At 58.9% G+C, this 24,997-nt stretch overlaps 1 protein-coding gene across 1 annotated transcript in view; it reads left to right on the top strand.

The window, feature by feature from the left end:
* Positions 1-2,975: 2,975 nt before the first annotated feature.
* FRMD1 (FERM domain containing 1) overlaps positions 2,976-24,997 on the top strand; it is a 24,567-nt gene continuing 2,545 nt past the window's right edge. The window contains 15 exon segments of the mRNA XM_032267103.1: positions 2,976-3,182; positions 3,185-3,269; positions 3,271-3,352; positions 5,964-6,054; positions 18,100-18,179; positions 18,565-18,635; positions 19,130-19,316; positions 20,402-20,507; positions 20,510-20,556; positions 21,086-21,151; positions 21,303-21,371; positions 22,045-22,111; positions 22,114-22,215; positions 22,621-22,857; positions 24,575-24,639. Coding sequence (XP_032122994.1) covers positions 3,143-3,182; positions 3,185-3,269; positions 3,271-3,352; positions 5,964-6,054; positions 18,100-18,179; positions 18,565-18,635; positions 19,130-19,316; positions 20,402-20,507; positions 20,510-20,556; positions 21,086-21,151; positions 21,303-21,371; positions 22,045-22,111; positions 22,114-22,215; positions 22,621-22,857; positions 24,575-24,639 — 1,395 coding nt within the window. The 5' untranslated portion in view covers positions 2,976-3,142.

The raw sequence follows: 24,997 nt of genomic DNA, 5'->3' as shown, positions 1-24,997 counted from the left end.
GAGCAAAATGTGCTGCCTCTGACCGACATTCCTTTCCAGGGAAAATGCTTGTGGAAAGGAAGTGCGTTACTGAGCAAGATGCCCTCACGGTGTTGACGGGCAGCAGCGACCTCCCAGGGACCCAACGGGCAGCCCTGGGCTCCTTCCAGCAGGCGCCTGGCTTCTCTTTGGATTTCTGCCAGGTGGGGTCAGGTGGCTGGAGGGAGAGAGCAGAGTGTAGGCTGGATGGTGGGGGCGGCGGCTGAGCGTGGAGCGAGACCCTGACCAGACACTCACTGCGCAGCCTGGCCTCTGAGCCTAGACTCCTCGTCACAGAGCGGGTGTGGCAGCCTTGGCAGCCTTTGCAGCCGAGTGGGTAAAGGGGCTCGCCTGGTTCTGTGGTATGCAGGAAAGGATCAGTCTGTGTTCCTGATGGTGCAGGGGAGGGTGCGGAGGAGGGGCGGGCGGCCCCAGCATTCCCCGACATGAAGGCCGCACGTGCCACTCACACGTACGCATGCTCCCCTCGCACACGCCCACGCGTCTCGCATTCACACCCACACTGGTGGAGTGGGAGCACTTGCTGCCGTATCTGGAAGGCTTTTTGTGTTACCATTTTATAACTCATGGTATGTTTTAATAGCTTTACTGAGGTGTAGTTTTCATTCTGTAAAATGTATTCCTCTTAAGCGAACCGTTGAGTAAACTTGGGAGCATTTAGGAACCACACAGCCTTCGCTGCCATCCAGCTGCCCCCGGGAGAGGCCTCGCCCCTCCGCAGCCCCTGCCGCTGGCTGTCTGCACGCCTCCGAGTGGAGACAGGCCTCTGGCGTCCAGCTTCCCCCTCACAGCAGGAGTTTTTAGCTCCATGCCTGTGTCAGTTCTGCCTGCCTTTCCATCGCGGAAGGCCTTTCCCGCGTTGTTTTCTGAAAGCTGTGCTTAGTGGACTTAGGTCTCCAAAGCTGGAGTTCTAGAATGTTCTCAGCAGGCCCATCTCGTGATAGAGGATGGAAACCAGCTGTCTGGAAGAAGGGAGAATTGGGCTGAGGAGGTCTCCAGGGCTCAGCCATGAAGGGACCAGGGTGGCAGCCTCGTCTTCCTCGTGGCCTCTGTCTGTCCACGAACGTAGCAGGCCAGACTCTTCCGTCACGAACAGGCCAGTTGAGAAGACAAGATGTTCCAAGGTGGGGCCTGTGCTGGGGCCTGACCACGCCTCTGTTTCCTCAGAGGGCAAAGTTGTCTTCTTGATGAGTTGAGGACAGAGGTCCCCAAGGTGTCCCCTCGGTGGCCCGGTGGGAGGTACTCACGGTAACCACCCCTGCCTTGGAGCCTCAGCACATTTTCAGGAAGAAGCCATGCTCTCCCAGGAATGCGATGGGGGCTTCCCAAGCCCGGCTCTCCTTGGCCCTTGGATGGGCGGTGGCCTTCACTGGAAGCTGAGCCTCAGTCCTGTGGCCCTGAGACCCTGGGTGGGAAGGAAGGAGCTGGGGCCACGTCCTGCTTTGACGAGAAGCCATTGACTGTGTTTATCAATATGAAGGTGGAAGTTTCCATTCCTTTTCCTTTTCTTCTCACTAGTGATGTTTGGAGCTCACTGGCCCTAGGTCACCTGGAGCACCCCAGCGCCCTCACACACCAGCACCTGCAATGCATGGCCACCATCGCTTTGATCATGAGCACGCCCAGCACAGCACTGGTCATTGGACAGCTCCTGCTGTGTCCCCGGCTCTCCCTACCGAGGGGTCCTGATTGCTGTTGTCCCCTCTATGCTGTGCATGGCCATGGTGTTCTGCCCCCCAACCCCAGCCCCGTGCCACCGTGCTGCACCCAGGCATCCCTGAGAAGTGCAGCTGCCGCCATCCTTCCTGACAGGCTGGCACTGTGACTGAAGGTGGCGGCTGAGGGCACCCCATGCAGGGACCAGCTGCTCAGGCGCCGGTGCCCCAGGGCCAGGAGAATCCAGCCTGTGCTCTCTGGGCTGCTTTTTGCTTTTTATAAAACTCCTCTGCTGTCAGCTAAAAGGATCCCCACGTCTTCCATGGCAAGCAGCTCTGTGTTTCCTGTGGAGAGGAAAGAGACTGCCGCTGCTGTCTTGGGCACGCACGTGTAGGCTTGAGGGCCCGGATCTGAGCGGAGGGAGGGAGGGTCGCCAGTATCAGTTCAGGGGTGCGGAAGGTGAGGCCTGAGCCTCCTAAATCTTCTAAAGCCACTAGGCCAGGCCTTTGGGCAGCTGGAGTGCGAATTTCCTGAGATTGAACAACTGCCCATCCTGAACTCCAGGGCCCCCACTAGAGGAAGGTCTCAGAGCATCCCAGACTCCATGGCAGGAAACTGATGCAGCTGGGTGCCCCCGGGGCCAGGTGGCTCCTCCCTTCCCCACCCTAACGCTCCGCCCAGGAACTCGAAGGTGTTGCTCATCCCCAGTGAGCAGCAGCCAGGGTGCCAGGCACTACGGGTGATGCCCCAGCCCTCATGCTGATGCCCCTGGCTGCTGTCCATCTGAGCCAGAACCCCCCTCCTGGCCTTCTGGCTGCTGCAGGCAGGGAGGAGTTTGCTGGCCCTAGGCAAGGAAGGAACTGTCCTTAGTTTCCAGTCCCTGAGGGGAGCCAGGGTCCCTCCCGGGAGAACCTGACCAAGAACTGGAGCTGCACTGCTTCCTGAGCTCAGTGGCAGATGCCACAGGAGGTGTGTGGGGCGTGGTGCCCACCTAGGCTGCCTGCCTCCTCTCCTCCTCCTCCCCGGCACTTCTCCATCACCCTGGCAGCCCTGGCTCTGGCATCCGTGCCTGTGGGGTTTGCATGGCCCTCCGAGGAGCCAGGGGATGTCAGGTGGGGGAGTTGGGTCATGTCTCTCCCAGCCTGGGTCTCACGGGGTCCCCTCCGTGGGGCTGGGTGCTGAGCCGCCCTGCACTGGTGCAGTGTGGCTAGTGCCCAGGCTGAGGTTGTTTATCTGCATTCCAGGCGCCTGCCACACACCCAGCTGTTAGCAGCCCTGACCCTTGTCCTGGCTCGGCCATGCTGGATTCCTAGCCCAGGCCTCCCTCTCAGTTCCCTTCCCCTCAAGAAGCTCGGTAAGGGTGGGTCCCGGAAGGTGCAGCTGTGATCTGGGAGGTGCTGAGCTCCCACCTGCGACCCGTGGCTGGGGAGGGCCCAGTAACGACAGCATGGCAGTGCCCCCAAGAGGGAGGGGCCATAGGACCACCCAGATAAACCTGACACGTTCTCTCCTGCAGGGGTGCAACGGACAGAGCCCAGTCCTGAGAGGCCCGCGTGCAGCCGCAGGAGCCGACCCTGGAGATCGCATGATGGCCTCGGAGCACAGGGATGTCCTCGTGCTGCTGCCCAGCCGGGAGCAGCTGCGGCTGGCCGTGGGCGTGAGCAGGGCCCTGGGTGGCCGTGGGGGTGAGCAGGGCCCTGGGTGGCCGTGGGGGTGAGCAGGGGCACGGGGGTAAGCAGAGCCTCAGGATACAGCCTGTATGCTGGGAAGTCCCCGGACCGCCTCACTCTGCTTACACCAGGTGCCCGTGAGGTGTCAGGGAGGGTCAGCCCTTTCACTGGGCCTGGGAAGGGAAAATCCCTGATAGACGTCACTGTGAGAACCAAGGTGACGGCTTCAGCACATCCTTCCTGGGCGTGCTGAGGGAAGAGGGCCAGGCAGCCAGTTTCCATGGGGGATCTCCTGTCTCGCGTTAAGACGTCGCTGTCTCCCTGCGTCTCTTTCCTTTTCCACCCATTCTGTCTGTCTGTTTTAGTTGAGTTTACCGGGACAGGAGCTGAGATAGTACTTTCATTTTAAGGATTAATGTGGATAATGAAAATGTGGCAATTAGAGTGAGTGGTGTGCGGAAGAACAATGACTTTCTGCATGGCTAACTTACCAGCTTCCCTTTTGAACGTGGTTGAACGCTACCTGGAATGAAGTATGACTTGCTAGTAGTATCTTTGTTCAAGTCCCCTGGGAATCTCTCGTCTGCTTGGGGATACGGTTCTGTGTTTAAGTAAACACCCACATCTATGTTTGCAGCAAAGTCTCCCCCAAGCCTCATGTTCCCACCCGGCAATGAGAAGCTGGTGTTGAGCCGATGAGGGGGTGTCCCGTAGTTTCCTGGGGCCCTCAGCTGTGCCTCAGGCTTGGTGGAGGGGTCATAAGAGGACTCATTGTGGGAAGATGCTGGGGCACTGGCCCCCTGCCCTGTGAGTGCTGGTACTTGTATGTTTCTTGCACTGAAGTTCACGGTAAGATTTTAACTGAGGGATCATGCAGCCGGAACAGTGAGCCCTCTGGCTGAATCATGCCCATCTGCTTCTGATGGAGCCCCCTGAAGTGCATCTGTGGCTCCTGCAGCCCCCTCCTGCGCCCTCCAAGTTGGCAGCCACAGAGCCCGCTTCTTATGGGGTGTGCGCACATCCGTGTCTGCAGTAGGACAGGAACCCCCCTATTGGTGTGCGAGCATCTATTTCTGCAGTTAGACAGGAACCCCCATTAGGGTTTCACACATCTGTGTCTGCATTTAGACAGGGCCCCCTATTGGGGTGTGTGCACAACTGTGTCTGTAGTTAGGGACCCCCTGTTCAACCAAACATGTATCAAGCCTATTAGAAAGGGATGGGCTGGGAAGACCCTTCCTGCAGATCTGTGTTACTGCCATTGTGGGGCTGCCTGCCTGCCCCCTCACCACATTAAGCAGACAGTAACCATATTAGTCTGTTCTTACACTGCTAATACAGACATACCCAAGGCGGGGTAACTTATAAAGGAAAGAAATTTAATTGACTCACAGTTCAGCATGCCTGGGGAGGCCTCAGGAAACTTACAGTCATGGCAGAAGGCACCTCTTCACAGGGCGGCAGGAGAGAGAATGAGTGCCCAGCGAAGGCGGAAGGGCCTTATAAAACCGTCGGATCTCGTGAGAACTCACTATCATGAGAACTGGATGGGGGAAACACCTCCATGATTCAATTACCTCCCCCCAGGTCCCTCCCAAAACACAGAGAGATTATGGGAACTACAATTCGGGATGAGATTTGGGTGGGGACACAGCCGAGCCACGTTAATAATGAAGCCAGTCTTACAGAACGTGGGATTAGTAAGCTGGCTACGTCGTTTGACTAGAAACCATACAAATGAAGAATCACGACATGGCCTTCTGCAGATCCGGCAGCCAGCTGGGCCCTGCTGTGATGCTTTCTCCTGGAGCCCCAAGTGAGGGTCCTTGGGAGAGTCTGAGAGCAGAGCGCATGGCTGCCAGCCTGTGCCCCCTCACCGGCGTGAGGGCTGCAATTCCTCCCGAGAGCACCACCTCTCCTGCCTGGTGATCCCAGGATGGGCCCCAGTGCTGCTGTGACAGCCGGGACTCAGGGAGACCGGGATGGGCCCCAGCGCTGCAGTGACAGCCGGGACTCAGGGAGAGCTCCGCATGGGCGACGCCGCCTGTCCCAGCCATGCTGGGGCCCGAACAGGTATGAGGTGGTAGCACATGTGGGACACAGGAAATGTGGGCACGCCCCAGGCTTGGTGTTTGGAGGCTGCTGTCAGAGCTCGACGGCAGGAGTGCTGCCAGGGTCGCTCACGTCTAGTGGACGATGGACGATGAGACGCTGACGCTCGCACACGTTCGTCTGTGCCGTGCGAGGACAGAGCCCAAAGGGATGCCCTGGGGGTGACGCTGCGTCATGTGTCCCTGACTGGTCTCGGGAAATCCTCACGCCAGGGACAGACAGGGATGGAGGGAGCAGCCCTGACCCACTGTCCAGGGCACCTGCCCCACCACCCTCACGCCCCCGCACTCACATGCGCTCTGATGGGCATGCAGCTCATGTTCAGTCTTCAGCTTTGGGAGCGAGTGAGGAACCCAGACCTGTTCCCTGCAGGGGGGTCCTGACTGGGTCGTCCCCCTGGTGCTCTGCTGGGCCTTGCTTGCCCAGGTGGCCTCTCTAGGGGCAGGTGCCGGCCCCTCCCTGAGCCCCTCCTCACCTCTTTTGCAGGTGAAGGCCACTGGCCTCGTGCTTTTCCAGCAAGTGTGCAACGTGCTGAGCATCAGAGACACGCAGTTCTTCGGCCTCTGTGTGGTCAGAAGTAAGCATTGCTCAGGCCCCACCTGCAGGGATGCCCAGGGTCAAGGGGGCGGGCAAACCACACACATGCACAAGGTACACAAAGGGTTACACAGTACTCACACATGCACACAGTCACACACCACTAACACATGTACACATGTGCATACCACACATATGCCCACAGTCACACACCACTCACACATGTACACATGCACATGCCACACACATGTTATGCACCACTCACACATATGCACATACACCACACACATGCCCACAGTCACACCACTCACACATGTACACATGTACACACCACACACATGCACAGTTACACACCACTCACATGTATACATGCACACAGCACACACATGACTACACACTACTCACGCATGTACACATGCACACACCACACATGACACACACCACTCACACATGTACACATGCACACACCACACATGCACAATGCACACAGTTATGCACCACTCACACACATACCACACGTGCACACTAACAGTTACATACAGTTACACCCCACTTCCCCAGGAGACACTTCCACTCACTCATTCTTTCTGGAGGAAGCCAGGGGCTGAAACCCCAGGCAGAGGTCTGCGCCTGCGATTGTGCTGTTCTGTGGGGCGGTTGGCTTCATGGGCTTCTGGGAGCATTCATCCAGTAGCAGGCCCCTGGATCTATGTGAGTTCTTACCTGGAGTTCGAATGCATGCAGACGGCAGGCGGAGGTGGGGCTGCGCCAGCACCCTGGGCTCCATAGACCCTGCTGCCGGAGTGCGTCACATGGAAGAGCCATGGGAACCCGAGGTGCTTCATGTGCACTTTTTGCTGCCCCAGGAAGCGAGTGGCAGCACTCAGATCCAGTCCTACAAAGGAGTGGGGGCCTGAGGTTCCTGGCACAGGGAAGGCCTGGACCCCTGTCCCTAGCCAAGCTGAAGAAGGCTACACGGGGCAGATGGAGATGGAGTTCAGTGCTGATGGGCGGTGGCTGAGTGTCCCCCACTCTTGGTGTCCGTGGAGGACAGGGCTGAGCTGACCTCTCCCAGGCTCCCCGCAGAGCAAGCCGGCCTCTGTCTGGGGGAGTGAGTGAGCCGGGGACCCTGCCTGGGACACCGGGACCCATGCTCCATCCTTCAGGATCTGCAGCGCCTTGTTGGGGGCTGTGAAGGGAGCGTGAGATTTTAGGGTGCTTCTGGACGAAGCAGTCTTCCTGCAACCACCCACATAGTGCTCTGGGGTTTCAGCCCGAGTTTCTCTTCCAGCCATCGTGAGTGTGGGCAGGAGCCAGCTTCCCTCAGTCCAGGTGGCCCCAGCCCCGTCTGTGCCCCAGAGTAGAAGCGAGAATGCCCGGTCTCCATCTCTTCCTTCTCTAATCCGCATCAAGAGGAGGATCCTAACTTCGTCTCAGGGGTGCCCTGGGGGCTGTGTGACCACTGGGCGGTGGGGAAGGAGGACCCTGGGGGCAGAGGGAATAAGATGGGGTCCAGCAGGGCAAGCCTTAGTGCTGTGACCTCATGTGTTTAGACCAAGTCCTGAGTCCCCCAGGGGACCCTGAGTGGGCACCTTGAGCTCCTGAGGGCAGGTGGGGTTTGGGGCTTCCTGTGTCAGACTCTCCAGGAAGGCAGGGGTGCAGGGAGAGCCAGAGGGTGCCTCCCTTTGCCCTTTGCTGCTGTATTTCTCAGCCAGCTCCCTCCCGATTCCAGCCCCCAGCAGCACTGGGAACTGTACATGGTGTCGTGGGGGGGTCAGGTGGGGGGAGCGTCGTGGGGGGCAAGGTGGGGGGAGTGTCGTGGGGGGCGAGGTGGGGGTAGTGTCATGGAGGTAAGGTGGGGGAAGTGTCATGGGGGGCAAGGTGGGGGGAGTGTCGTGGGGGGCGAGGTGGGGGTAGTGTCATGGAGGTGAAGTGGGGGAAGCGTCATGGGGGGCGAGGTGGGGGTTCCAGCCTCCCACAGCACTAGGAACCGTACACAGCATTGCCAGGGGTTTCGTGGGGTGGGGGAGCGGTGAGGTGGGGAACAGCACCCAGTGCTGGGCTTGCACCCAGGAGCAGCAGAGGTCAGTCTTGCTGTCAGGGTTGATACTGGAGGACTTGTCCCAGTGTGCAGGGGAGGCTCTGGCCCAGTTAACACGCTTGTCCGCAGCCGCCATTCATGCCTGTCCATGCCTCCCACAGGCAGCAAACGGAAGGAGGCAAGTGTTCACGCAGCCACCTGGTTTATTTGAGGAGGGGTGCTGGCGGTGGGTGTTACACTGTCTGCGTCACCTCATCCTGAAGCTGTTCCTTACTTGTGGGATTCAAGTCCCTGTCACTTCAGAGCGAGGCCTGGCTTCCTAGTGCAGCCCGGGGCGCCGAGCTATGGGGGCTGCCAGCAGGGAACTGCGGTGCCCGGGATGGGGCTGGGGCCTTGGGTCCTGACCCGCAGGCTTCACATTAGCGTCTCCACCTCCCAGGACCACCCCGCTTCCCGGTAACGCCTGGTAAAGGCCGGGGATCCCCCGCCCCCTGGTAATGCCTGGTAAAGGCCGGGGATCCCCTGCCTCCTGGTAAAGCCTGGTAAAGGCCGGGAATCCCGACCTCTCTGGGCCGCCGCCCAGGCTGTGGTGCTGCTGCAGCCGGTGCCCTCCTCTTTCCGAGCTCTGCACAGAAGCACCTGGAGTGCCTGCGTCCAGCCACCTGCAGCCCTCTGAGCAGGGTGACTGAGGCCCTTCTGGAGCCGATTCTGCCTTGGACAGCTGCCAGCCTTTGTCTGCCAGCCCAGGGACTGAGATACCAGCACCCTTTCCTCCCGACCTGCCTGCATATGGGGTGTGTGTGGACAGGCAGGCAGGGAATGTTCCAGGCTCCGATGGGTGCCTGGTGTGGTCCTACGGACTCCAGAAATAGGACTAGATACCTCCCTGAATTCCCGGAGGTGGGGCGGGCACCCTGTTGGATGAGCTATGGGCTGTCCCGGCAGCCACCCGGTGCTGGAGCCCAGTCAAACACAGAGCTTCCCCGACCCCGGGCCCCAGCACAACCTGAGCCCTCTGAGGGCTGGGGACAGAGGTCTCCGGCTTTTAAATCACAGTGAGAGTCACCCAGGGGAGGCCAGGTTGTTGACCTTAGAGAGACCAATTTTACCTTTGGTTTAGTGGTTGGTGTCATCCCGCTGTGATTTTAGAAATGCAAAGAAAATTAGTCTGGAGGGCATGAGGGGGAAGGTCAGGAAGTCCCGGCCCTGTTCTTGACATCTTTGATTACTTAAGGACTCAAAATCTCTTAACCCAAAAAAATAAATAAATAAATTTGGCGGGGCTGGTGGGGGGATTCAGGGGCTGCCTGGAAAACCCGGGCCGGGACCCATTGCTTTGGATGAGGATCACGTCCATGGCTGTGGTGGGACATTCACTGACCCGTTGGAGCGGCTGTGTTTGGGAAGCAAGCTCTGGCTTGTGCCCCTCTGCTTTGTCTGTGCCCGTGTTCTTGGCACTGAGGCTTCACTGTTCTCCCAAGGCAGAGAAAAGCCCCAGAGCGTCCCCCTCCCCTATGTGAGGCCCCGCTCTGGGAGGGTGTCTGTCATGGAGACAGCCTCTGGGAGACACAGTTCCAAGGCGACCATCGTGTGAGGGCACAGAGACTTCACGCCCCACCTGAGCTCAGTGCACAGCCCCCAATGTCCCTGAGACCTAGAGACAGCAGGTGGTGTTTGCAGGCTCTGAGGGTGGAGTATGGGGGTCCCCCAGAGGTCCCGCAGCAGCTCCCTGGGGAAGGACCTCCCATCCCAGCGGTGGGGTGCAGGGCAGGGCGTCTCCTGGTGACCAGGAATCCATCTCCCAGATGGTGCAGGTTCCCGATGACCAAGGATTCTCCCAGTTTACATGCTGATGATCCTTGGCGTTGGGGAGTTGCAGACAGGTCATGAGGGCGGTGGCCATGGCTTGGGCTGGCTTCTAACCCTGTTCCCTTTTGACTGAGGCACAGTCCGTGCTGTCAGCTGCCCAGATGCTAAAGGAAGAGCTCATGGGCGTTTGCCGTGTGTCTGAGCACATGTGCCAGCAAGGGGAGGCCCAGGAGGCAGGGGGGAGGCCCAGAAGGCGGGGAGGCCCAGAAGGTGGGGAGGCCCGGGAAGCAGGGAGGCCCGGGAGGCAGGGGGCAGGGAGCCCTTGAGTCTGGAGGGTCCAAGCACAATGAGGGCCTGCGACAGCCCTGGAGCAACAGGAGAGGCTGGGAGGGTGGCCTGGAACCGCCCCCACAGGCATTGCTGGCCGGTCAGCTAGTGTGTGCTCTGGAGGGGTCTTTACCCTGCGGGGGAGTTCCCTGGTGGGAGCGCTTTCTGACTCCTGCCAGCCAATCCTTGCTTGCTTCCCTTGAAGCTGTCCCCTTCCTCCCTGGCCCCTTGAGGCCGGACGTCTGAGACAGCCGGTGGCTGAGTTCACTAGCCTCGGGGACAAGAAAGGAATCTGGGGTCACCTTTCCTCCCAGTGATCCAGCAATCCCCCTCCGCAGAAGGACAGATTAGACCCAGCCCCTCAACCTCTCTGGGGTTGTGGCCCGGAGCCTCCACCCAGTGGAGTCCCCTGGCCCCAGGACCTTCTCCACCCCAGACACACTTCTTGGTTTGTGACCAGAGCCCTTGCTTTGGAGATTTGGATTTTTTAAATAGGAAGTGCTTGGATTTCTTGCTTTAATTATCTGATAAGTTACAAATTGTATACATTTTTGAGACATTTTGTAAGCTGTACATTTTTGAGGCCTATAACAAAAACAAGAAATGTGATTTGGGGCTTAGATATAGAGGCAAGGCAAAATAAGACAGACAGAGACTGAGACAATAAGGGGTAGAGACAGAGAGACAGAGACAGAGACAGAGAGACAGAGACAGAAACAGAGACAAACAGGCATAGAGAGGGAGTGAGAGCGAGCCCCACCTGGCCTGGGCTTGGCCCTTGCTGCCTGGAGCTCGCTCCTGTGATGGCGAGCTAGAGTTCCAGTGTCCAGCCCCTGGGCAGCTCTGCAGGAGTCTCCTGCTGTCATGCCAGTGTCACAGGCAGCGCGCACAGTGCGGGAAGCTCAGGTTTGTTGTTCGATCAGCAGGCGTTTGCGGAGCTCCACAGTGTGTCCCGATTTGCCTGCTGGGAGCTGAGAGGACGACTCTCACTGGGAAGAGAGTGAGGAGGCTCTGGGGGGTGTGTCTTCTCCCCGCTCTACGGGGTTCAGGGGAGCCTGGAGCCAAGGCCAGTCCCTCCCCTTCCAGCGGCAAGATGTCCTTCCTCAGGACATCTTGTGCCAGATGACTGGCACAGCCTGCACCAGTCAAGTCTCTCCAGAGAAGCAGGACCAACCAGTAGGACACATACGCACACACGTGCACATGCATATGCACACACGAGCACACATGCAAGTGCACACACACATGCACGTATATGCGCACACATGTGCACACACGCACATGAACACATGCACAAGCACACACATGCACACACATGGACACAATGCACACACGGACACGATGCACACATGGACACGTGCACACATGCACAGACATGTGTGTGCATGCACACATGGACACAATGCACACTTGTACACACATGCACACACGCACACACATGCACATGCACATGCAGACGCGTGCACAAGCACGACAGATATATGTATATGTGTATGTCTCTGTACACATATCCTTCTGATTCCATTCTCTCTGCAGACAGTGTGTGTATATATAGGGAGGGAGAGAGAGAGAGAGAGAGAAGCTGATTTATTTTAAGGAACTGGCTCATGTGACTGTTGGAGGCTGGCAAGTGTGGGATCTGCAGGGCAGGCTGGAGACCCAGGGAAGGGTTCTGCGTCCGATTGCCATCTGGAGGTAGAGTTCCTTCCTCCATAGGGGACCTCAGTCTTTCCCCTTAGCCTCTGAGTCCTTCAGCCGACCGGACGAGGCCCACCCACATGTGAAGGTCACCTGCTTTACTTAGTCTGCTGACGTCAATCAATCAATCCCTCCCCCTCTCCCTTCTTCCCTTTCTTCCTTCCTCCATCTCACTGTCCCCCAGGCTGGAATGATGTGCCATGATCAGGGCTCACTGCAGCCTGGACCTCATGGGCTCGGGTGGATCCTCTGGCCCCAGCCTCCAGAGTGGCTGGGACTGCAGATGCATACCACCACAGCCAGATCCTTTTTGTGTTTTTTTGTGGAGTCCGGGTCTCATTATGTTGCCCAGGCTGGTCTCGAACTGCTGGGCTCCTGCAGTCCACCTGCCTCTGCCTCCCAAAGTGCTGGGGTCACAGGTGTGCACCACCACGCCCGGCCTGAGTGTGGCTCTCATCTTAAGAATGTCTTCACGGTGACATCTAGACTGGTTTGGCCGTACAGCGGGGCACTGTGGCTGGGCTCAGAAGGGTGTGCCCATGAGCAGAGGTGATGGCATCTGCTGTCCCACTGCTAGGCGTGCGGAGGTTTAGGGGGACTGTGCTGATTTTGAGAAACAAGTGGCTTTGTCTTCTAGTGTTGCTGCAAGAATTGTTCTTGTGGTGTTTGAGGGTAAGTACCAGGAAGTACTTCCTCCTCACTGTGATTGGAGGTGGAGCGTGGAAGGTTACAGCAGGGTATTTAGGTAACGAATGTACAAATAAAGATCCTTTTGCTGACCTGACCGAGGCCGAGGTAACCCCAGATCCTTTACCAAACTTTGCTAAACACACGCCACTCATGCTGCAAACGCTGAGTTTGAGCTAGAGCACCCGAATGGTGAATTCAGGGGAGTCAGGACCTGAGAAGGGTGGTCTAGACCTTTTCATGTGGCGTTTGCTTAGACCAGGTGTTGGCAGACGTCTTCTTTAAAGGCCAGAGAGTCAATATTGAGACTTTGTAGCACGAAAGCAGCTATGGACATGGCGTCACAGGCAACTGCGGCTGCATCCCCACAGGAGCTTCTTTACAAGAGCAAGTGGCTGCTGGGGTTTGGCCTGGGGCCCTGGTTTGCTAACCCCTGGCTTCAAGGGCCCCATGGCCTGGCATGGGGTGGGAATAGCGTCTGCAAGCCTGGGCCTCTGCATCTGTGAGATGGGGTAGATAACAGAGCCATCACGTTAAAGATACAGGAATCGACTCAGAGTCTTCAGCACAGAAGACTTGGCATGCAGTGTCCAAGCAGCGAGTTGCTGCTGTTGTTACTGACAAGGGTGAGTGTTAGATCCTCCCTGACACAAAAGGAAACTGAGGCCGGTGACACCCTGGAGCCTCCCCGCTGCGTCTAATGCTGCCTAAAAGAGCTTTCTAATCTAAGGATTAGAAAGACAGCCAGGGGCCGGGAGCGGTGGCTCACGCCTATAATCCTAAAACTTTGGGAAGCAGAGGTGGGCGATCATGAGGTCAGGAGATCAAGACCATCCTGGCTAACACAGTGAAACCCCATCTCTACCAAAAATACAAAAAATTAGCCGGGCATGGTGGTGGGTGCCTGTAATCCCAGCTACTTGGTAGGCTGTGGCAGGAGAATCGCTTGAACCGGGGAGGCAGAGGTTGCAGTGAGCTGAGATCGTGCCACTGCACTCCAGACTGGCGACAGAGCGAGACTCCATCTTAAAAAAAAGAAAGGAAGAAAGAAAGAAAGACAGGCAGGGCGGAGAGGGGCTGAGCTGGGCATCCGGCCCTAGGATGCCCTTTCTGCCGGCCTCTGTAGGTGAATCCTCCTCACTGGTGTCTTCATGTATCTCCAGAACGAGCTAGCACTTGGGGACGGAGTATCGTCATATGTGATGCCGGTGGCTGTAAGGGAATCTGAGACTGACCTTCCCTGTGGCTGACTTATATTCTCCGGACTGCAGATTTTCTAATATAAATAAGAGTAGACAGTTGGCGCTCTGTATCCACAGGTTGCCCATCCTCGGATTTAACTAACCTCATGTTGAACATACTCAAAATAGTAACAATAAAGAGTACAATAAAAATCACACAGCCAGGCCAGGCTGGTGGCTGGCGCCTGTATCCCAGCACTTTGGGAGGCTGAGGCGGGCAGATCATGAGATCAGGAGTTCGAGATCAGCCTGACCAACATATTGAAACCCTGTCTCTACTAAAAATACAAAAAAAAATTAGCTGGGAGTGGTGGCACACACCTGTAATCCCAGCTACCCAGGAGGCTGAGGCAGCAGAATTGCTTGAATCTAGGAGGCAGAAGTTGCAGTGAGCTAAGATCATATCACTGCACCCCAGCCTGGGCAACAGAGCGAGACTCCATCTCAAAAAAAAAAGAAAAAAAGAAAAGAAAAAAATAATACAACTTTAACAACACAGTATAACAACGATTTCTACAGCATTTACATTGCATCAGGTATTATAAGGAATCTCGGGATCATTTGAGGTGTACACAGGGATGTGTGTAGGGTACACGCAAACTCTACACCATCCCCGGGTTTTGACATCCGAGGGGCATCCTGGAACCAATCCTCAGCAGACACGGGGGGACTGTACGTTGTTCCATGTCACCTGTGAGGTTGAACTACCAGAAGTACCTTTTGCAACAGTCACCTGCTCTCTGGTGGCTGCCCACAGGAGGGTGGTGACTGTGAGAGAGGCTGTCCTGGCCGCCAGGGGTCTTGCTGTTCAGGGTCTGCTGGGGACCCTGCGTCCACCTCATTTGACGGGGTCCCCGGGCCCCGCAGCATGAGGGACCCCTGCCCTGCCCCGACACTGCACAAGGAAGGAAGCCAGGTGATTTGACTCTTGACCGGGTGGAAACTGTGCCTGCCCCACTCCACTGCCCACAGCCCGTGGCCCATTGCCCACTGCCCTGGGTCCTGGGAGTGCTGGTGTGAGGACAGTCTCAGCGTATTCTAGAAAGAAGAGCGCCTTACCTTTCCCAAAGCCCCTGTCTCTCTGGTGGGTGCTCATGGCAGCCTGGTGCCGGCTGGGTAGGTCATGTTTGCTGCAAATTAAGACTTTTGTGATTGAGTCACAGGTTTTTTTTTTCTCCCTGTGGAGCCTTGAATCTCAGACTCGAAAGAGATACTAGGATTTTAAGACTTTATTTCTTAGAGCAGTTTTGGTTCACACAAAATTGGGAGGAAGGGCCAGAGATTTCCCACACAGACCTCTCTGCACTCACAGCCTCCTGTGCTGCCAGCATCTCCCCAGGGCAGCGCGTCTGCCCGCTGAGGAGCCCGGGTGACCGGGGTCTCACAGGCTGGGGTTGGGTAGGCGTGGGGCACTCTCCTGCTGTGGCGCATCCTCTGGGTTTGCACAAATGTGAAATGTCAGGTGTCTGTCACCTTCAGGTGTCATAGAGAAGAGCCTCCCTGTCCTGAAAGTCCTGTGCTCCGCCTGCTCCTCCTCCTCCCCCTCGAAGGCTGACCCATGGCACCAGCCACTGGCGTCATGGCGGAGCCCCGTCAGCGTGTCACATGGCACAGCCACACCGCATGCGCCTTCTCGGGGTGGCTTTCGGCACTTGCTCTGCGTCTGAGCTTCCTCCAGTTTCCTCAGTTTCCAGCACTGAATCACATCCCACGGTCTGGTCCCTCAGGCAGGAAAACAAGGCCTGAGCCGGGGGTGACCTGCGCAGGGACACAGTCAGCCCTGGGCCCTGGAGCCGGCAGCCGGGTGAGGACCTTGGGGGAATCACGGCACCTCAAGGCCTCAGCTCCAAATCGTGCCGCGTGGAGCCAGGGGACTCCTACACTGACACTGCAGGCTGTGAGCCCTGCTGAGACCGGCAGGGTCCCCACTGCCGTAGGGTCCTCTTGATGAGGGTAGGCAAACCCCAAGATGGGCCTTAGCCTGGGAGGTTCTGGGCTTCACCAAGGAAAGAATTCAGGGGCAAGCCAGTGGCATTAGGCAGCAGCTCTTACGGAAGCGTCGGTGCCCAGCAGCAGCAGAGGCACAGCTCCGGGCAGAGCCGGGCTCCCCACAGGCCACGCGAGCAGCAGCTCAGAGGCAGGCTCACTCACACCCACACCCACTTCTACTTACACGGAAACTGCAGGGGAGATTATGCAGCTGTTTTTAGAAAAGGGTGGTAACTCTGGGGTGGTCAGGTTGTTGCCACGGAAAGGGGCGGTACCTCCCAGTGTTGCCATGGCAATGGAAAACTCACCTGCAGGCTGGTGGGCTTGTCTCATGGGAAGCCGCTTTCCCTGTCCCTGTTTTAGTTGGTGCTCAATTTGGTCCAGTATCGGAGTCCCACTCCCTCACCGCGTCAACTCCTCCCTCCTACCTGACTCTGAGCCACCAGGCTGCCACGGATGGGGTGGCTTAAACCACACACGATTGTGTCACTTCCGGAGGCTGGAATCCAAGGCCAAGGTGCCTCACAGCTGATCCCTCCCAAGGCCTCTCCCCTGGGCCTGCCAACAGCTGCTCCCCTGTGTGGTCACATGGCTGTCCCTCTGTGTGTGCCCCTCTGGGTGCAGGCTCCATTTCTCTGTGAGGATCCGATCTGCCTGGATGAAGGCCCACCCACATGACTTCATTTCCACTCAACAACTTCTTCCGTAAAAGCCCTCTCTCAAAACACAGGAACTGAGGTGCTAGGTCAGGACTTGTGCATATGCCTCTGGGGAGCGTGATTCCGCTCATAGCAAGGTCAACGCCAGGTCCTCTGCTCAGCCTGGAACACAGTGAGCTCCCTGGACTCCCATGTCCCCCAACACACCTCGCCTCTCAGGACCATCGGGCCCCGACCGTGAGGGCGACAGGCTGGGCAGAGCCTGGGCTGACCTCGGTGGCCCTGAAAGGCCATGTTCAGGTGAGCCCTGCCCGTCACCCCAGGCCCCCCGGTAGCCTCCCCAGGCATTGCCAGCCCCAGCCCCAGCCCTGTCTCCACCTGGGGACCCTGACATAGGAGCCCAGGACGATGTTTCAGGTTTTGCTGGTTGGCTTATCACCAGGGAGGTGTCTGTGAGGTGGCAGCCATAACTGGAGCGGTCGGTGGCCACAGAATAAGGTGAAAGTTTTGAGAATAGCCTGCACGGCCGGCCTGGTCCCACGGCACCCACTGCTGTGGTCAGCAGCAGCCCAGGCTCCTGCGGGTGGTGACTTCCCTCTCGAGTTTATTTTGGGGACGTGCAGGTCACCTCAGTCCTAGGCCCTGGCCTCCACAGCAGCAGAGGGTGCTTCTGTTATTTTCCTCTCTAGGATAATTGTTTAACTTTTCCAGGCTATAAAGAAACACATGGTGGTAAATATTTTTAAAAACATAGAAACACATAATTTAGAAAGAAGCATCTCTTGTAGTTTCCAGGGAAACCAGGTTAACAGATAAAGCTGGGGTAGTTGACTCGAAGCTGATCAGTCGGTGCTGGATTAGAGACGTGTCTATTTTTACTGATTGACTGAGGCAGGGCCTCACTGCCCTCACCCACCCTGGAGTGCAGCGGCACGTTCACAGCTCACTGCAGCCTTGAACTCCCAGGTTCAAGTAGTCTTGCTGCCTCGGCCTCCGGAGGCTGTAACTACAGGCATGCCCCAGCACACCCAGCCAATGTTTCTTTCTGTGGTGATGAGGTCTCATGTTGTCCAGGCTGGTCTTGAATTCCTGGCCTCAGGCAATCCTCCTCCCTTGGCCTCCCAAATCGCTGAGATGACCAGCTTGAGCCGCCACATCCAACCCCGACAGCTCTAGTTTGTAAGCGATTTACTCCGCGGCTGAGAGGGCGCCTCGGTTGCAGAGGAAGGGGGTGGGGATAGATGTTGCTACATTGCTTTCCCAAAGGGCATGCCCGGAGCATTGCCAGTTTTGAACATTCCTGCACATTGGAAAACCGTTTTAGTAAATTTGACACCTGTTCGCGTGTGACGATGCTTGTTGCACTGTCAGCTTAGGAAAGCCCCGTCCGCGGCATTAGCTGGAGGAGAGCCCCGCCCGCGGCATCAGCTGGAGGAGAGCCTGGTCCACGGCATCAGCTGGAGGAGAGCCCCGTCCGCAGCATCAGCTGGAGGAGAGCCTGGTCCGCCCGCGGCATCAGCTGGAGGTGGCTTTCAGCTGCGCGTCTCCTCTGGAAGCCACACTGGGGTTTGCACAGACAGTGACACCTGGGAAGTGTGGTGACCGCTCTGATGAAGCCTTTGTTTTGTTTTCAGACAATGAGTATCTATTTATGGATCTGGAGCAAAAGCTCAGCAAGTACTTCCCAAAAGACTGGAAGAGAGAAATGTATCAAGTAAGTTTGGAGCATCGGGTGGGAGAGGCAGGGCACCGTGGTGGGGTGTGCTCAGCCACGGGGACGTGTGGGGTGGGAGAAGGAACCGTGGTGGGCTGTGCTGCACCGCAGGGATGTGTGGCATGGGAGAGAGCACCGTGGTGGGGTGTGCTGGGCCATGGGGATGTGCTGCGTCATGTCCATGCACCTGCTCCATCCAGAGGGGCCATGTGCAGGGGGACTGCTGTGAGCCCCGAGGGTGCAGGCAGGTGAGCCCACGCTGATCCCGCCTGAGCTTCGGCTTTGAGCTGGGCGTGAAGCAATCCCAGTCCCCCGACACTGGGAAGACAGGACAGCGGGGGCACCTCGCTGTGGCTCACGAGTTTTCTTGTATTTTCTTCACCAGGGAAGCAAGAAATGCAGAGCGCCCTTCGTGGCCTTCCTCCGAGTGCGGCACTACGTGGAAAACGGAAGGAGGTGACCGCGCTGACTTGCTTTCCTGGAATGTTGAAAATCTGCCATGTGAACAGAAGTCCTATGAAGGCCACACAATACATTTGAGTTTATACTAAAAAACAAAAACAAATACAAACAACCCACTCTATTGGCTGTTTAGGGGAGCACAGGAATTCCATTTAATTGAAATGCATACAGACTGTGTCATAAAGTGGCACTTCTTCAAACGCGGGACTTGTCCTCTGTAGGGTGGGGATGCCATATGCAGGCCTCGGGTGAGGCTTCTGGAGGCTGCTGGGTGGAGGGCTCCTTGATGGCAGTAAGTCACCTGTGCCCCGCTCCAGGGAGAGTGTGGGCCTGTGTCAAGCTGGCCCTGCAGGGACACGGCTGTGGATGTCACAAGACAGGAACAAGGTGCCAGGGGCTCAGATCGACCCCAGGAGCTGGCATGGGGAGGGACAAGGCAGGGCCACAGGGGCTGACAGTCCCCACACTCACTCCCTGCTGCCTTCCAGCGACCCCCGGGCACAGCACCTGTACTACTGCCACCTGAAGGAGCATGTGCTGCGGTCCCAGTGCGCCCACCAGGAGGAGGCCTACTTCCTGCTGGCCACCTGTGCGCTGCAGGCTGACCTGGGCGAGCACTGGGCACCGGCCCATGCCGGGAGGTACTTTGAGCCGCACTCCTACTTCCCACAGTGGGTAAGGTCGGGGCCACAGCCTCCCAGCACTGCTAGCCTGGCGCTGACCACCTCCCCCGGGTCCATCCACAGGAACAGGGGCTGGGGGCCTGGCAGGGGCAGCTGGAGGAAGGGCCAGGGCATGGAAACGGGGAAGCCATCTGTCCTTTCCTCCTGAAGGCCCAAGGGGCCTGCCCATCCCCAAAGCCGGCGGTGTGGGAGGGCTGGCCGGGAGCAGGCTGGTCCGGATGCCTGTGCCCCCAGCCAGCTGTGTGGCCTTGCTCGCGTGGCTTCACCTCTCTGAGCCCTCGGCTGCCTGGCTGTGGAATCTGCCTCCCCAAGTATCCGGTGACCCATAGGAGCCTCTGAGCCTTGGCTTCTTCGCCTGTAAAGGAATCGGTGCCATTCCCGGGAGGAGGGGGCCTGATGGCCGTGCGGGTGGATGGCCGTCACTCCAGGAATGCAGGCTGGTGCCGGTGAACTCGGAGGTTTCTCTCCTTGACGGTTCATCGCAGCGCACCTCTCCTCTGTCCTGGGCACCTTGGGGCCTTCTCCTGTTTGCTCTGAATGGAGATCGCTGAGGCCAGCGTGGGGCTCAGCCAGGCTTCCTCCAGGCATTGTGGACGTCACATATGCCCCTGGCCTCTGGCACACTTGCACGCTCCTTGATTGCATGTCTCAGGATCTGACCCCAGTGTCAGGTGGTGGGCGCAGCTGATCCTCGTTGGGCAAGTTCCCAGGAGCCAGGCCTCGTCGGGTGTGGAGTGCCCCTGCAGACATCTGAGGAGGGCTGGCTGTTGCCATTCGCCCTGAGGGGGACCCAGGCGGGACAGGGAGTCAGACAGGCCAAGAGTAGAGTGGGCACCAAGACTTCATCCTTGGGTCCAGGCTCAACAGCCAGGCCCTGGCCCTGCCCGCTGAGGTCGGCACCAGCTGCAGGAGGCTGGGGAGGCTTCTCAGAGCAGGCAACCGGCGAGGAGGAAAGCAGGCCAGCAGAGGTCTGAGCTCACCTCCCAGCAGGCTGGGGAGGCTTCTTGGAGCAGGGGTCTGGCGAGGAGGAAGGAGGGCCATTGGGGGTCTGAACTCACCTCCCAGCTCTGTCCTCAGGTCATCACCAAGAGGGGGATTGACTACATCTTCCGGCATATGCCTGCCCTGCTCCACAAGCGCCAGGGCCTGAGCCTCAAGCAGGCCATGCTGCGCTTCATCCAAGAGGCTGCCGGCTGGAGGACGTGCCCATGCACTTCTTCAGGCTGTACAAGGTTGAGTGCAGGGCGGCCAGTGACAGGGCTGGACTCTGACTCCAGGTCAGGGACGGATGGAGCCCCTCAAGATGACAGTGGGATCAGGATCCCAGACCAGGGATGGATGGAGCCCCTCAAGCTGAGAGTGGGATCAGAGCCTCAGGCCAGAGGGTTGGATGGAGCCCTCCCAAGCTGACAGTGGGATCAGGACCCCATGCCAGGGATGGACGGAGCCCCCATGGCTAACAGTGGGAACCAGGACCCCAGGGCAGGCGTGGCCAGAGCCCCCCAAGCTGACAGTGTCACCAGGACCCCAGGGCCGGCTTGGAAGGGCTCTCTTAGGTCACAGCTGATGTTTGTTTAGCCTGATCAAAGGCATGCTTGTGCTGACAGGGTGGTTTGGTCTGATACTGGAGTGAATGAGACTCTAAATGGGCCCGAGCTCAGCCTGCTCCATGGAGGCCTTGGCCCCTGGGCAGACTGAGCACACTCCGCCATCAGTGAGACCCAGCACCCCCAGGCCCGGGCCTTGACCTCTGACCTTTAGGATAAGGAGGAAGTTTGCTCCACCGTGATCCTGGGACTGACCCTCAGGGGAGTGCACATCTACCAGGTGACGGGAGGGGCTCCAGCCTCACAGAGCCCCTGCTCCTACCCCCACCCCTTCTCCCTTCCCCATGGGGGGCTGGGCTGTGTAGCCTCCCTGCGGCGGTCACGGGCGCTGGCTGGCCCCACCTGGACGCCCGGCCCCTGCTGTCCTGCAGGAGGTGAACCGAGTTCCACAGCTGCTGTACGACTTCCCCCGGCCCCACGTCGGGAAGCTGGCGTTTCTGGTGGGTGTCTGGGGGGGTCTCCATGCCCTGGAGAGTGTGGGCCATGCAGCTTCATCTTGAGGGCATTTCCCGGTCATTTTATCCCCACGAGGTGCAGGTTGCTTCCTGCCAGCCCCTCAGTGCCGCAAGACCCCACCTCTTCGGGCCATCAGGCTGGCCTGGTCCCACGGGCTCTGCGCCTGGCCCAGCCCTGAAGGCATTGGGTATTTAGCTGCCAGCTGAGGTCTAGTTGTTATTGCTGGAAAACTGGCTCCCAATTGAGAAAACCAAGGGAGAGAAAATAAGAGCAGGTGGTAGACACGTACCTGCATGGCCTCTGTTCCTCTCATCCCGACCCCAGAGCTGTCACCAGGGCCACCTGCAGCCTGGGTGACAGGAATGAAAGGGCAGTGACTGTGGGGGCTGCTGGGCAGCAGGCTTGCCCTGGACATCCAGACCCGGGTTTTCTCGTCCCACCCTGGAGCCCCACCCCCCTCACGCAGCTGCAGGCACTTCCTAGCCAGGAGGGCCGCGTCCTCCCCAGCAAGGGCAGAGCCGAGCTCGCCCTGAGCACGGCAACGTGAAAACCTCGGCCTCGTCCCCCTGGGGGCCGTGGCTGACATTGAACATCGTCCTTTCCTGTTGCTAGCGCGGTTTTCAGCCTGTGGAGTGGCACCTTCTCTCCTGTGTTCAGGGGAAGAAGCTGGAGATCTGGCCGGACGGGCTGCCCGCGGCGCGGAAGCTGGTTTACCACACGGGCTGCGGCGCTCACGGCACCTGCTGCACCTGCTGGGCACCAGCCACCAGCTCCAGCTCCGCATGCGGCCCGCGCTGCACGTGCTGCGGCGGCGGGAGGAGGCGGAAGGTGGGGCTGCGTGGGCGCTGGGCTCCAGGCAGGGCTGCGCCTTCTGTCTCCCCTGCGCTGTGTGAGGCCTCCTGGCTCCCGCGTTCTCCAGATGCTCAGGTCAAAGGGCGGCTGGTGCCCCCAGCTCTACCCAGAGTAGGATTGTGTAGACGGGGTGGGGGAGGAGGACGGCTCTCAGAGCCGCCTGAGGCTCCACTGCTCCTCCCACCATGTGCCCACAAAGAGCAAGAAGTGCAGGTTCCGACCAGGCCTGGCTCAGCGTTTACCCACAGGCCCGGTCTCCCTCCCCCCTCCAAGTCCTCACCCAGCCCTGCGCGTGCGTTTCTGCCTCCTGGGCTCTTCCTCCTGCGTCAGTGGGTAGGGTCCCTCTCCAGCCGCCCTCACTGCCGTCCCCGCTCCCCGCAGAGAAGCAGCGCTACCGGGAGTCGTACATCAGCGATGGGCTGGACCCCTTGTGGACCCGCCCTCAGGGGTCCAGGGGCTCCCGGAGAAGCCGCCGTTCTCTGGCCCCAGGACCAGTGGCAGCCGCCCTGGCACACATGACAGCCAAGGACCAGTGGGCCCAAGGGGGATGCCCAGGCACCCAGCGGCAATGCCCTGACCTGCCCTCCAGGGGCCAGACCGTGAGGATCGGAGCTGCCTGTGACCTTCATCCCGAAAAATGTGCCAGAACCTGCCGGGAAAAACAGAGGAGGCAGGGAGGAGCTGCCTGCAGCCTGCCATACCTGAGTCCCTTGTCCCCAGCAAAGGGGTACCACAGGCTGGGATAGACACAGGAGCAGTGGGTCCTCTGGGTGCAGATGAGCCCAGGTCCTCGAGCTTTCTTGGAAGTCCATCTCAGGAGCCCCTCCCACTCCTAGGAAGCCCACCCCCACACATAGAAAGAACCCCAACACGTAGGAAGCCCCCCAACTCCTAGGAAGACTCCCCACTCCTAGGAAACCCCCTTCCCTCCCAGGGACCTCACCCCAACACATAGGAAGCCCCACTCCTAGGTTGCCCCTCAGCTCCTAGGAAGCCTCCCACACTTCTAGGAAATCCTCCACTTCTAAGAAGCCCCTCACTCCTAGGAAGCCCCCTGGATTCCTAGAGAACTCCCTGACTCTTAGGAAGCTCCCCCACTCCTAGGACGCCCCCTGAACTCCTAGAGACCCCCCAACTCTTAGGAAACCCCCCCACTCTTAGGAAACCCCGTGGACTCCTAAGAAGCCCCCAACTCCCAGGAAGCCTCCTCACTGTTAGCAGCCCCCCCACTCCTGGGAAGCCCCCACCTACCAGCTTCCCTCCCATCAGGAAGCCTGGGTTAGAGCGGTGTCTTTTTCGCTCAGTTGATTAGGAGTGAGAAGACAGAGCCATTCCCAGAGTCTTCTAGGACCACGTGTCCAGCAGGCCCAGGATGTGGCATTCTGTCCTGGGGGATGCTTCCTGCTCAGCCCCTGTGTGTGAGGCTCTGAAAGCTTCCTTAGTGCCCCAGAAAGGGGACCTCAGCTCTGCTGGTCTCTTGAGTGTTCCCATGGCCTTGACAGCAGATGTGATGAGATCAGGTGGGACCAGCCCTGGGGCTCAGTCACCCAGTGCCACAGATAGCATCACCTGCAGTCACCCAGCGCCACCCAGCATCACCTGCAGTCACCCAGTGCCATATGGCATCACCCAGGGCCACCCAGCATCTCCCAGGGCCTCTCAACGCCACCCAGCATCACCCAGGGCCTCCCAACGCCACCCAGCATCACCCAGGGCCTCCCAACGCCACCCAGCATCACCTGCAGTCACCCAGCATCACCTGCAGTCACCCAGTACCATACAGCATCACCCAGGGCCACCCAGCATCTCTCAGGGCCTCCCAACGCCACCCAGCATCACCTGCAGTCACCCAGCACCATCCAGCATCACCTGCAGTCACCCAGTGCCATCCAGCATCACCTGTAGGTACCCAGGGCCTCCCAACGCCACCCAGCATCACCTGCAGTCACCCAACACCACCCAGCATCACCCAACATCACCCAGGACCAGGTGTTTCTGTCACTAACCCACCGTGTCCACGGTTGCAGTCGGAGTGTCTGGTCCACCAGTAAGGGATGGTTGGCCTCCATCTCTGAGGTTTTACTCTAGCTCTGGGGTCTATAATCCAGCAGGAATCACCGTGCTAATCCCACATCCGCACAGTAAGAGCCCGTTTTAGCAGAGGTCAGGGAACGGAGCGAAAGCAGTCACCACACTGAGGACAAGGGGGCAGTGTGAGCCTCAGGAGAAACAGCGGCCGAACCTGGGCCCCCAGCTCCGCAGGGGACTGCCCTTTGGGGAGAGCCACGTCAGGCAGGACCCAGCCACCTATGCTCACAGCTGCCTCCTCCCACAGCCGCTTGCCGGGAGCCCTGTGCCCATGTCAGGACCAGAGGCCACAGCGCTCAGGTTGTGTACCAGGTAGGATCCCCACCACGGCCAGAAGCCTGGGCTCTGCTCCTCCACCCCCTTCTCCTAGGTCCCCTTGGGTCCCCTAGGGGCCCTTGGGGCCTTCCTAGGCCTATCAGAGGGTCCCTCGACTGAGACCCCCAAGATGCAGCAGGCAAGTCAGGGAGCAAGGCTTTCAGGGACTGAGGCAGGTGGGTGTAGGTGGAGGCCTCAACTCAGGGCCATGTGACCCAGCTTGCTGTGGGGACGGATGGGTCCTGCCTGGGCCTGGGGTGGCCGGGCCCTGAGTGTCACTGGGCCAATGTAGGCAGGACCCGGACACCTGGGCCCTGTGACCTGCTGTGCAGCAGACTGGTTGCCCGACCCCCCC

This window comes from Sapajus apella, unplaced genomic scaffold (genome assembly GCF_009761245.1).
Source record: "Sapajus apella isolate SASKATOON/1434 unplaced genomic scaffold, GSC_monkey_1.0 scaffold165, whole genome shotgun sequence".
NCBI lineage: Eukaryota > Metazoa > Chordata > Mammalia > Primates > Cebidae > Sapajus > Sapajus apella.
Note: the sequence above shows the minus strand (reverse complement) of the source record. Positions and strands in the feature narration are given on the sequence as shown.